At 36.9% G+C, this 12,024-nt stretch overlaps 1 protein-coding gene across 1 annotated transcript in view; it reads right to left on the bottom strand.

The window, feature by feature from the left end:
- Positions 1 to 690: 690 nt before the first annotated feature.
- MMS22L (MMS22 like, DNA repair protein) overlaps positions 691 to 12,024 on the bottom strand; it is a 134,353-nt gene continuing 123,019 nt past the window's right edge. Inside the window, exons 23-25 of the mRNA XM_003798217.2 lie at positions 5,994 to 6,090; positions 4,194 to 4,361; positions 691 to 952 (exon numbers count right to left, since the gene is read on the bottom strand). Of these exons, the coding sequence (XP_003798265.1) occupies positions 871 to 952; positions 4,194 to 4,361; positions 5,994 to 6,090 (347 nt within the window). The 3' untranslated portion in view covers positions 691 to 870. The remainder of the gene's footprint in view (positions 953 to 4,193; positions 4,362 to 5,993; positions 6,091 to 12,024) is intronic.

Here is a 12,024-nt window from a genome sequence, read left to right as displayed (position 1 = left end):
GGTTGCTTTCTCCGTATAAGATGCTAAGTTGTAAGTTCTGACTGAAGAGCAAGATGGAGCCATTGCCTTCTCAGAGGGCTTCTGTTATTAGTGACTTAAGATTTTCTAAAATATTATTTATACTCTTTGTTAATGCTCTGTATTTCTTCCTCCTGGTTATCATAACGACAACTCCAATAGACAGGATGAGTTAAAAAAAAACAATCTGGCCAATCTGTGGAACCAAAGCATAAACACTGTTGAACTTAAGTTTAAAATTTTTTTAAAAGAAATTATCTGTACAATCGTTTGGCCAGAAGTCAGTCTCATTCCTAACAGAGGTTAAGTGTGCTTTGTGTTTTATTAATTTGCCTCACATGTAGTATAAAATGAAAAACAAATGATAGAGTCCCACCTAACACTCCATCCCCAATCCCTAGAATGTAGCAGCCAGGTATTTTGAAAAAATATTATGTTTTAACATAACTTGTAAAAAAATAAAAACAAGAAAATAAGCAAATTAGGCATAAGGCATGAAAGCATAAAGTCACATTCCAGTAAAAAGTCAATGGATGAACCAGAACAAATCTACTTAATACTCACACACAGAAAATATTCCCAGTTAGGAAAAAATTTCTTTAATTTAGTTTAAAATTTCTTCAAAATAGAATGCAGTTTTGTATAGTTCCAAGGATCTTATTATACTTCTTATTATACAGTTACTAATTAACTTGTACTACCTTATTTATATACTTATTTACAAGTATGGAAGGAAAAAATTCCTAGAAATTATTTTTCCCAGACTATACAATTTATTAAAAATAGGAGTTAGAGGGTGCAAAGTGGCTTTAGATGGTGATAATCAGTAGAGAAGATGAATCACAAAATATATCAGATGGTATCATTTTCCAGTTTTTGCATCTCATCTTGTCCCACTTGTCCTAGGTGAGATAAAAGTTTGCTATAGGCTTCCCTGTTAAAAAAAAAAAGAAAGCAAATATATTTATTACTTCTTTCTTTATTCTTCATTTAAGCATTTAAGTCAAGCTCATCCATCCATCCATCCAGCAGGCTTAGCATAATACTTTTAAAAAATTAATGTTAATAGTTTAAAATTAATATATGTATATTGTGAGTAAACCTAGATATCAAGATTTACTCAGTTTTTTGAAGGATGATTTTTATATATAAAATGTGGTTTAATAATGGCATGTAAAAGTTCATTAACTTTCTGAAATACTACAATGCTGAAAGGCAATGAAATACACTCATGGAATATTGTTTACGGACAGTGATTACACTGGGGTGACTTGTGTTACAAACCTGGGTATTAAAACAAAAATTCTATGATAAAACAGATCTATGTAACAATTTTGGTACATTACCCCATTTTCTTTTTTATCTTCTTAGAAGTAACAAAGTTTGAGAATAAGTATTCTTTCTCCTATTAGGCTCTCAGGTACTCCCTGTATTTGGAGTGGTTTTTAGAGAAGATTTGTTGTGGCTAGTAGTTGCGTCATTAGTGCTATTCAGAGTCATTATGAGCTACCCTCATGGGCATGCCTTACTACACAACACAGCAGGCTACCAGGGTGCATAACAGCATACATGAGGGCAGGTCATACAGACCCGCTCCAGTTTTTCATTCACTCTTAGGGACTGCTCAGAGAAGTAAGATGTTAGTCTTTCATGAGATGTTTTGTGACATGATAGTAAACACCATTTCCTTAAAGAAATCCAGTCTTCTCTTTCTAGAAAACTGTAAAAGGCTAGCCAAGTCACTGTGCAAGGGAAGGAAAGAGATGCTCCACCCTGGCACAGAAAAACTGTATGAGGATGGTCTCTGGTTTTTCCTTCATTGTTGTTGTTCTCAATTACTGTATTGAAAAGACAGATTCCATTAGTTAGCTCAAGCTATACTCAATATAGTAATGTCTCCTAGAAAAATCTTAAATATAACAATTGTATACTGAAGATTTTTCCAAGTAAAACTTGTAATGTGCTTCTTCATTAGACTGTCTGTATGTAGATACATCCGCACTAACGATGTGATGAATGGACGGGGCACATGTGGCCTGACGGCATTCTGGCCCCTAATGGACCACATCTATATGTATGATAATGGTCCCATAAGATTATAAGGGAGCTGAAAAATTCTTATCGTGACACTGTAGCCACTGTAACATTCCAGAGCAAAGCATCAGTCATGTGTTTGTGGTGATATGGGTGTAAACAAACCTGTGCTATCCGTCATTAAAAAGCACAGCACATACAATTCATTACATAATACTTGATGATAATAATAAATGACTATGTTACTAGTTTTTATATCTTCCATACTGTTTTTATTGTTATTTTGGAGTTTACTCTTCCTTCTGCTTATAAGAAAAGTTCATTATAAAACAGCATTAGCTTGGCGGCGCCTGTGGCTCAGTGGGTAGGGCGCTGGCCCTATATACTCAGGGTGGCGGGTTCAAACCCACCCCAGCCAAACTGCAACACAAAATAGCCAGGTGTTGTGGTGTGCACCTGTAGTCCCAGCTACTTGGGAGGCTGAGGCAGGAGAATTGCCTAAGCATAGGAGTTGGAGGCTGCTGTGAGTTGTGACGCCACAGCTCTCTACCGAGGGTGATAAAGTGAGACTCTGTCTCTTAAAAAACAAACAAAGAAACAAAAAAAACAAGAAGAAACAAACAAACAAAACAGCCTCAGACAAGTCCTTTAGGAGGAATTCCAGAAGGCGGCACTGTTATCACAGAAGATGACAGCTCCGTGTGTGTTACTGCCCCTGAAGACCTCCTGACGGGATATGAGTGGAGGGGAAGACAGTGACATGATCCTGACCCTGTGAGGTCCAGGCCAACGTGTGTGTTTGTGTTTTAGCTTTTAACAAAAAAATTTAAAATTTTCGTAAAAATAAGAGATTTTAAAACTAGAAAAAGTTCATAGAATAAGAATATAAAGAAAGAAAATATTTTTGGTACAACTATATGATGTCATGGTGTTTTAAGCTAAGTGTTAAAAATTTAAAAATGAAAAAGCTTAAAAAGCAAAAAAGTTATAGTAAACTAATGTGTTACTGAAGAAAAAAATGTTACAATAAACTTCGTGTAGGCCAAGTGTACAACATTCACAAAGCCTACAGTAGTAGCGTACGGCAGTGTGTGAAGTCTTCACACTCACTCCACTCACTGACTCACCCACAGCAACTTCCCATCCTGCACGCTCTGTTCATGGTAAGGGCCCTATACAGATGTACAGTTTTTTATCTTTTATACCATAGTTCTACTGTACCATTTGTGTTATACATGTAATTGTCTATAGTATTCAGTACAGTAACATGCCATACAGGTTTGTAGCCTAAGAGCAGTACCATTATAGCCAGGTATGTGATACGCTCAGCAATCTAAACTTGTGTGAGTTCAATCTACTTGATGTCTGCATGATGACGAGATTGGCTATCAACACATTTCTCAGAACATCGCATCTCTAAGCAATGCCGAACTGCTCTTTGATTCTTTAACAAACATTCTGGGAATAACGACTACTATAAATCAATCCCTTTGGGAACTATAGGCTTATTTCCACACTGTTGCATACAGTCCAGCACTATTTTCGGTTCCATTATAAGTGAATGTGGAGAAAAAGCTTTATTATCCATTTTGACCAAAACCCATATTTTATCTAACTGGGTCACTTATCATATTCACTGAATACATGCAATACAGTTGACTCAATAAATCAAACATCCCCAGAGGGCTAGGGTTAGGGGTGTCCTCATAGATTTTTATTAAAAAACAAGACTCCTGAGGCTCTGAAGTCCATTTCTCAATGAGAAACCCTGAATGTGTTCTGAGTGACAGCACTGCGGAAATATATAGCTAAGGTGGTCACTTTACACATATCGACTCGGCTAAGTTTGTTGATAAGCCACATTATTTTCTATTCATATTTTGTAAAACTGATAATCATAAGATTAAAACTTTTTAACATGGGGCAGCACCTATGGCTCAAAGGAGTAGGGCACTGGCCCCGTATGCTGGAGGTGGCGGGTTCAAACCCAGCCCTGGCCAAAAACTGCAAAAAAAAAAAAAAAACTTTTCAACATGACATATTCCAAACTTTGGGTAGTAAGAAAATAGGACATTTTCCATAAAATGAAATCTATACTTTAAATCATTGCCCAAAATAATGTAGTGTATTATCAAACGTACCTTTGTGCGCTATTTCTGCCAAGACCCCATTTCCGCTCTGAATCCTTCAGAGATTGAGTGAGGGTAGAAATCAAGTGGATGACAACCTGCTGATCCAATATTGCTACTGTTTCTAAAATGCTGTAGACTTGATAATCATATTTCATACCATAATCCTGGATAAATTGCCTGAAAGTAACAGAGGTTACTTAAAATTAGTCAGGGGGCAATAATTGTATTGGTATCTATCTACATGACAATCAGCTAAAACCTGAAAGAAACACGACAAGACAGATCATCTCATGTGAGATTACTGTAAGAATCCAGATGTGACGTGAAGACTATTCGTAATACTTTGAACAACAGAAATAGTTTATTTCAGTGTGACCCCGGACCAGAGTGATGGCATAAACTGGAACCCCAGGAGTGAGAAGAGGAAAAGTCTAATCCCAGAGAATTTTTGCTATATTCTGCATATTCAAATATAGGTGAGAAGAGCGTGGGAGACAAGGAGAAGGAGAAACAAGTTAAAATTTCCTAGTTATTTTTCAGTCTTTCATACATCTAGGCAAATCAACAGTATTTTTATCAGAAAAGCATTTCCAATAAATTGTTTTGATGTTCCTTTAACTGTTAAAAGAGACTTTGAACTCATAGAAGGCCTTTATAAATACAAATCATGTGTATAACACTAAAAGACTTCTACCCCCTCCACCTCTCAGTCAACAAAATTAAATTATAGATAACAAACTTATCTTTCATCATGTAAAATCCTCTTCTCCCTTCCTATGGTTTCATAAATTTTCACAAATTTATTATTATCAAATGATCACAATTTAAATAAACTGTAAACATTTGACAAGTACCAATTAATGTGATGAGAGAAAAACTGAGGAAGCAATGATTTAACACAGAATGAAGAAAATGGACCCAAGTTATTTATCATGATAGTAGTAGGTAGAGAAATGAATAATAAAGGTTAACCAGTAGAAACCTTCAGAAAGAAATACCAAACTGTCTTAACAGAAAGCAAAGCATAAGACTCTAAAGGGGAGTAGGCAAGGAAGAAAAAGAAACCATTCCTCAGGATGCACTGTTATTCTTGTGAACAATACAGCTACTCCTAGAAAGTCCATGCTTCACAAATTAAACATCATGGAGCTTTCTAGAGCTACATATATAAAACCAGTCAGAACACTGTGACATGCACTTCTACAATAGATCCTCTGAAGGCCTGGTATCGTCATCATGACATGCTTCCCACTTTTTCCTCTCAAGTACGGTCATGGGCACACAAAGACATTTCAGTCAATACCAGTGGTTCCATAAGATTGTAACATGATATCTTGACTATACCTTTTCTATGTTTAAATACATAATTAACATTGTGTTACAATTGCCTACATTATTCAGTATGGAACAGGTACAGGTGTGCACCTGGGAAACACAGGCTGCACAGCCCGGCCTGGGTGAGCGTACTACAGGATGACTGCACAGTGACAAAGCCACCTATGGACACATCCGATGCATTTCTCAGAACACATCCCATCTTTAAGTGACACGTGATAATTTATGCCAGATTCCTCCTTAACTAAATTCACAGGTAATTTTAAGTGTGCTCACTTATCTTTTCCTCTGGCACTTTTATTTTTTCAATAAAACAACACAATGTAACAAAACTACTGCCAAAAATACAATAACTGAAATACTATAAGCAAGTAGTAACACATTATGTTTTGGATAATTAGTTATTTAAAAAGCATGTTGGCTGTCAAATGGCTGGCAAGAGTCTCCTTGCCAGTTGGCGTATTTTCCAGTTACCTAAACACAGAAGTCAGCTGGGTGGCAGGTTCTGCTCCTGACCTTGCTTGGCAGGCTTTTACCATGTATTGCAGGTTCTCTGTGGCCAACCTTTTAACTAGGAGGAAAAATTACAGTGTCACACACAGTGTCTAAATTGACCATCTGGATCCTCATTTTTATGAACACTCTTGATTTAGAAAAATATGTTGTTCTCTTAAAGTATGTACATGCATTTTTGTTATTTTTTAAAATGACTTTTTGTTTTATTCTAAAATATACCTATCTCTTAGTTTAAGAAAACATAGAAAGTTTAAAAGTCTGTTTTTAGTCTTAAAACTGAAAGAATACATGTGAAGATATCCTTTCTCTTAGAAAGGCCATATTAAAAAACACTGGACCATTCTAATCCTACAACACTATCACATACTGACATAAGAAAAGCATTAAAAATTCAACTGACTGACTTTTTAAAAATTCATTAGCATCTTCCTCCTACGTAGTACCCCTCCCAAATATGTAAGTAGCAGTGCTTAACATTAGCCAAATACAGATATGAAAAGGTTACTTGGGATGCAATCTTCCTTTCAAAAGACAGCAAATATATAAAAAACAATTGTACTTTTGAAATATTTACCTGAATCCTTCAAAATAATGTACTTGTGCATAAAAATAATGCAAAAATCTCAAGAAAGGATGTAGAGGCGCCTGTGGCTCAAGCGGCTAAGGCGCCAGCCACATACACCTAAGGTGGCGTGTTCGAATCCCCAGCCCGGGCCCGCCAAACAACAATGATGGCTGCAACCAAAAAATGGCCAGGCGCTGTGGCGGGCGCCTGTAGTCCCAGCTACTTGGGAGGCTGAGGCAGGAGACTCGCTTGAGCCCAGGGGTTGGAGGTTGCTGTGAGCTGTTATGCTACAGTACTCTACCCAGGGGGACAGCTTGAGGTTGTCTCCAAAAAAAAAAAAAAAAGAAAGGATGTAGAAAACCCACTATGTTCTGAAAGCTATTAAAATTTTTGTTGTTTTTGACATTAAATATAAGGAGCCAGAAGGAAAAAAGTGCTTTAAGAAAATTTTCAGAAACTGTAATCCATTACAGCAGGAGCACAAAACATGATAACCATAAGTGAATTCAGCAGTAGACAGGTAACATTTTCCATGGCGTGAGGCTAGTAAATAAGGAACATAGGGCATCCTCCCCTCTTACTGAACTTTTTATAACTTTTCATATTAAATGCAATTTATTTCTTTAAATGAACTATTTGTTTTAACTGGATAGTTTTGTTTTTAATCAACATTATGATCTACATACTATGTAATTCACTCCTTTAAAATACACAGTTCAATGGTTCTTAATACATTCAGAGCAGTCCAACCACCATCACAAATCTAGAATATTTCCATTATCTTGAAAAGAAACTCCACTCTAGCTATCCCCTGATTCCTATAAGCAATCACTAATTTACTTTCTGTCTACATAGACTCGAACTATTCTAGATATTTTGTACCAGCGAAATAACGTAATATGTGACTTTTGTGACTGGTCTTTCTCAGTTAGAATAATGTTTCCAAGTTTCACCCATGTATATATCAGTACTTCATGCCTTTTTATCACCAAATAACTTCCTTTGTATGAATATACAAAATTATTTTAATCCCTGTATCTATCAATTGATGGACATTGTGACTTTTGGCTATAACTGGTAAAAGTATTAATGTTCAGGTCTTTGTGTGGGAATGTTCATTTCTCTTGTATATAATTAAGAGTAAAATTTCTGGATCATACAGTAGCTTCATTTAACCATTTAAGGAACTACTAGACTGTTTTCAAAAGTAGCTACATCATTTTACGGTCCCAACAGAAATGAGATTCAGATTTCTCCACGTCTTCCCCAATTCACTTTATTATCTGACTTTTTCATTATAGCCAACCTAGTGGTGTGAAACGGTATCTCAGTGTAGTTGTAACTTGGATTTCCTGATGATTAATGATGGTGAGCACCTTTTTTAGTGGCCATTTGTTTATCTTCTTTGGAGAAATGTCTATTCAGATCCATTGGCTATTTTTAAATTCAGTTATTGGTCTTTTTGTTATTAAGAACTCTTTTTTTTTTTTTATAGAGACAGAGTCTCACTTTATTGCCTTCAGTAGAGTGCCATGGTATCACACAGCTCACAGCAACCTCCAACTCCTGGGCTCAGGCAATTCTCTTGCCTCAGCCTCCCGAGTAGCTGGGACTACAGGTGTCCGCCACAACTCCTGGCCATTTTTTTGTTGCAGTTTGGCTGGGGCCAGGTTCAAACCTGCCACCCTCGGTATATGGGGCTAGCACTCTACCCACTGAGCCACAGGTGCCACCCAGGAACTCCTTTTTTTGAGATAGACTCTTGCTCTGTCACTCAGGCTAGAGTGCCATGGCCTTGCCCTAGCCACAGGAACCTCTAACTCCTGGCCTCAAGCAATCCTCCTACCTCAGCCTCCTGAGTAGCTGAGATTACAATGTAGCATGTGCCATCAAGCCTGATTCATTTTTCTGTTTTTAGTACAGATGGGGTTTTGCTCTTGCTCAGGCTGGTCTTGAACTCCTGACCTAAAGTGATCCTCTTGCCTGGGCCTCCCAGAGTGCTAGGATTTCAGGTGTGAGCCACTGTGTTTGGCCTATTAAGAGTTGTTTATATATTATAGATACACATTCTTCATCATCAGATAAGAATTCCAAGTTTTTTCTTCTCCCATTCTATGGGCTTTCTATTCATTCTCTTGAATGTGTACAAAAGCTTCTAATTTTGAGGAAGTCCAAATTATTATTTTTGTGGCTCCTGCTTTTGGTATCATAGCTAAGAACCCACTGTCAAAACCAAAGCCATGAAGGTTTACATCTATACCTTCTCCAAAGAGCTTCTCAGTTTTATCTCTGACATTTAGACCTCTGATTCATTCTGAGTTAAATTTTGTATGTAATGTGAGGTATGGGTCCAATTTCATTCTTTTGAATATAGTCATCCATTTTCCCTAGAACAGTTTGTTGAAAAGACTATTGTACCCCTTTAAATTATCTTGGCATCCTTGTACAAACAAAACCCAAAAAATCTAGTTGACCATAAACACATGGTTTTATTTCTGAACTTTCAATTCTATTCCACTGATCTATGTTTATCCTTATGCCAGTATCATATCCTCTTGATTACTGTTGCTTTATCTATGTTTTGAAATTGGAAGTGTAAGTTTTCCAACTTTGCTCTTCTTTTAAAAGATTGATTTGCTCATCTGCCCCGTGCAATTCCCTGTGAATCAGCAGTTTACGTGGAGCTCTTTATTTGTACAGCCACACTGGCCTTCTGTGTTGCTACTTATGTATCTTTTTCCATCCTTTTTTCTTTAATCTATTTGTATCTGTAAATCTAAAGTGTTTCCTAAAAAACATAAAACAAAAAAAAATTGTTTCCTACAGATACACCAGCCAGTTCGCTTTTGTTTTCTTAATGTCTCATGTTTTTCATGCCTTTGATCTACTTTACTATTTTCTGCTTGCATTAATTTCTTTAATGATCTTTCACTACTTTTGAAATATTTTCTTTAGTGGTTACTATAGGCTAACCATATACATCTTAACTAAAGAGAGCTTAAAATCTCATACCTGTAATCCTAACACTCTGAGCGGCTGAGGTAGGAGGATCAATTAAACTCAGGAGCTTGAGAATAGCCTGAGCAAGAGTGGAAATCCCACCTCTATTAAAAAATAGAAAAATTCGCTGGGCACTGTGGCAGGCACCTATACTCCTAGTAATTTGGGAGGCTGAGGTAAGAGGATCACTTGAACACAGGAGTTTGAAGTTACTATAAGCCAGGCTGATGCCACAGCACGTAGCCTGGTAAAAAAAAAAAAAAAGTTTGTATCATTTCTAGTGAATATAGAAATGTAAATCTTATGTGTATAGCTCTATTCCCTTTCCTTGTATTTTTATATTTAATTACATTTACAAATGTTATGAATCCAACAATACACTGTCGTAATTTTTACTTTATATAATTTTATGTGGCAGGTTGCAAATATTATTTAGAATCTTATATAATGTCACCTGCAAGCTATGTATACCAGGTGTATATGAAATATAAATGAATTTCGTGTTTGGATTTGTGTCCCATACCCAAGATCTCATTATACTGTACTACGTACTATTACATTATATAAGCAAATATTCCAAAATCCATAAATCTGACATCTGAGACATTTCTGATCCCAAGCATTTTGGATAGAGGATGGTCAACCGGCATTAACATTTTTATTTTTCATTTCTGGTTCTCTTCATTTGTCCTTGTTTACGATTTGCCATTTGGAGTCATTTCGTTAGCCCAATAGTTTTGATTCCACCCCCATCTGTACTGTTATTAGTGAATACATTGATGTGTCTGTTTTGGATCTCTTTGTGTTTACTTAGTTAAGTAAATAATGAATGTATAGATTAGTGTTCTTTAATAAATTTGGCAAATTTTTACCCATTATATTTTCTGCTCTTTTCTTTCTTCCCCTCTGGCCTACCTATCCACCCATGTGTGACAGTGTATTTAATTGTGTTCCATATTTCTCAAAAGCTCTGTTTTCTTTCATTCTTTTTTCTATTCTTCAGACTGTATAATCTATACAAACCTGTCTTCAAGTTTGCTAATTCTTGCTTCTGCTAGTTCCAATCCACTAATAAGCCCTCTAGTGAATTTTTCAATTTAGCTAGTATGCTTTTTAATTCCAAAGTTTCCATATTGCTTTATTGATTTTCTCTATTTGAGGCAATATAGTTATCAAACCTTCCTTTACATCATTTCTCATGCCTTCCTTTGGTTTTCTGAATATACTTATAATGGCTACTTTGAAGTCTTTGTGTGGGTTGTGACCCCTTTTTAATAAAGAAATACACTGCGGCATTAGGAAGGTTGAGAACCACTGGTCTAATAAATCCAGTATCTGATTGCTTTCACTGGCAGTTTCTGCCTTTTTCCCCCTTCCAGTGTATGGATCATGCTTCTCTGTTTCTTTGCATGTTTTATAATTTTTGGTTGAAATCTAGACTATTAATTTATTTTCGAGACAGAGTCTCACTTTGTTGCCCTCTGTAGAATGCCGTGGTGTCAGAGCTCACAGCAACCTCAAACTCCTGGGCAAAAGTGATTCTCTTGCCTCAACCTCCCAGGTAGCTGCGACTACAGGCACCTGCCACAATGCCTGGCTATTTTCAGAGATGCGGTCTCACTCTAGCTCAGGCTGGTCTCCAACTCCTGAGCTCAAGTGATCCCCCTGCCTCAGCCTCCCAGAGTGCTGGGATTACAGGCATAAGCCATGGAGCCTTGCAAAATCTAGACTTTTTAAAAGTGAAGCTGCTTTTCCTCTTGCCCTCTCCGTGCCTCTCATATCACTCTTCAGGTGGAAAGACAGGTGGTTTGGGCAGGGCTCTCTCTGTCCCTTTTCATGACTACACTCTCCTATTAAGCTCCACTAATTAATTTCTGGCTAATTGCTCCACTACTCTTTTTTGTTTGTTTTTGAGACAGAGTCACAATGCCTGGGTATTTATTGCAGATGTCATTGTTGTTTAGCTGATTTGGGCTGGGTTCGAACCCGTCACCCTTGGTTTATGTGGCTGGTGCCATAATCACTGTGCTATAGGCCCCAAGCCAGCTCCACTATTTTTAATAATGGCCTAGGGCATAAATTACTTTATAAACTGATTTGATAAAAATTTAGTCTCTTTTGTGAAAGTAGTTTCTTGGGACAGGTTTTGAGATTTGTTCTGACCCAAGGGTTCTTTTTTTTTCCAGTTGTCCCTTTTACCAATTCTCTTATACAAACTAGCTGGCCTAAGATTAGCCTGTATGTTCAATGATTATCAATGTACTTACCTATTGGGTCTCAGCTCTCAGAGTGTTCCTGAGAGCACCTAGGCTTGAACTTTTCCACATCCTGTCGCAAATAAAGTCAGCCCCTTCTAAAGAGATTTCAGAGCTCTCTGTTCTATGGCCAGATTCTGACAAAATCTCAGAGGTTTCACCCTAGTGC

Source organism: Otolemur garnettii, unplaced genomic scaffold (assembly GCF_000181295.1).
Source record: "Otolemur garnettii isolate 467f Iridium unplaced genomic scaffold, OtoGar3 scaffold00132, whole genome shotgun sequence".
In the NCBI taxonomy this organism is placed as follows: Eukaryota; Metazoa; Chordata; class Mammalia; order Primates; family Galagidae; genus Otolemur; species Otolemur garnettii.
This window is presented reverse-complemented; position numbering and strand designations above follow the sequence as displayed.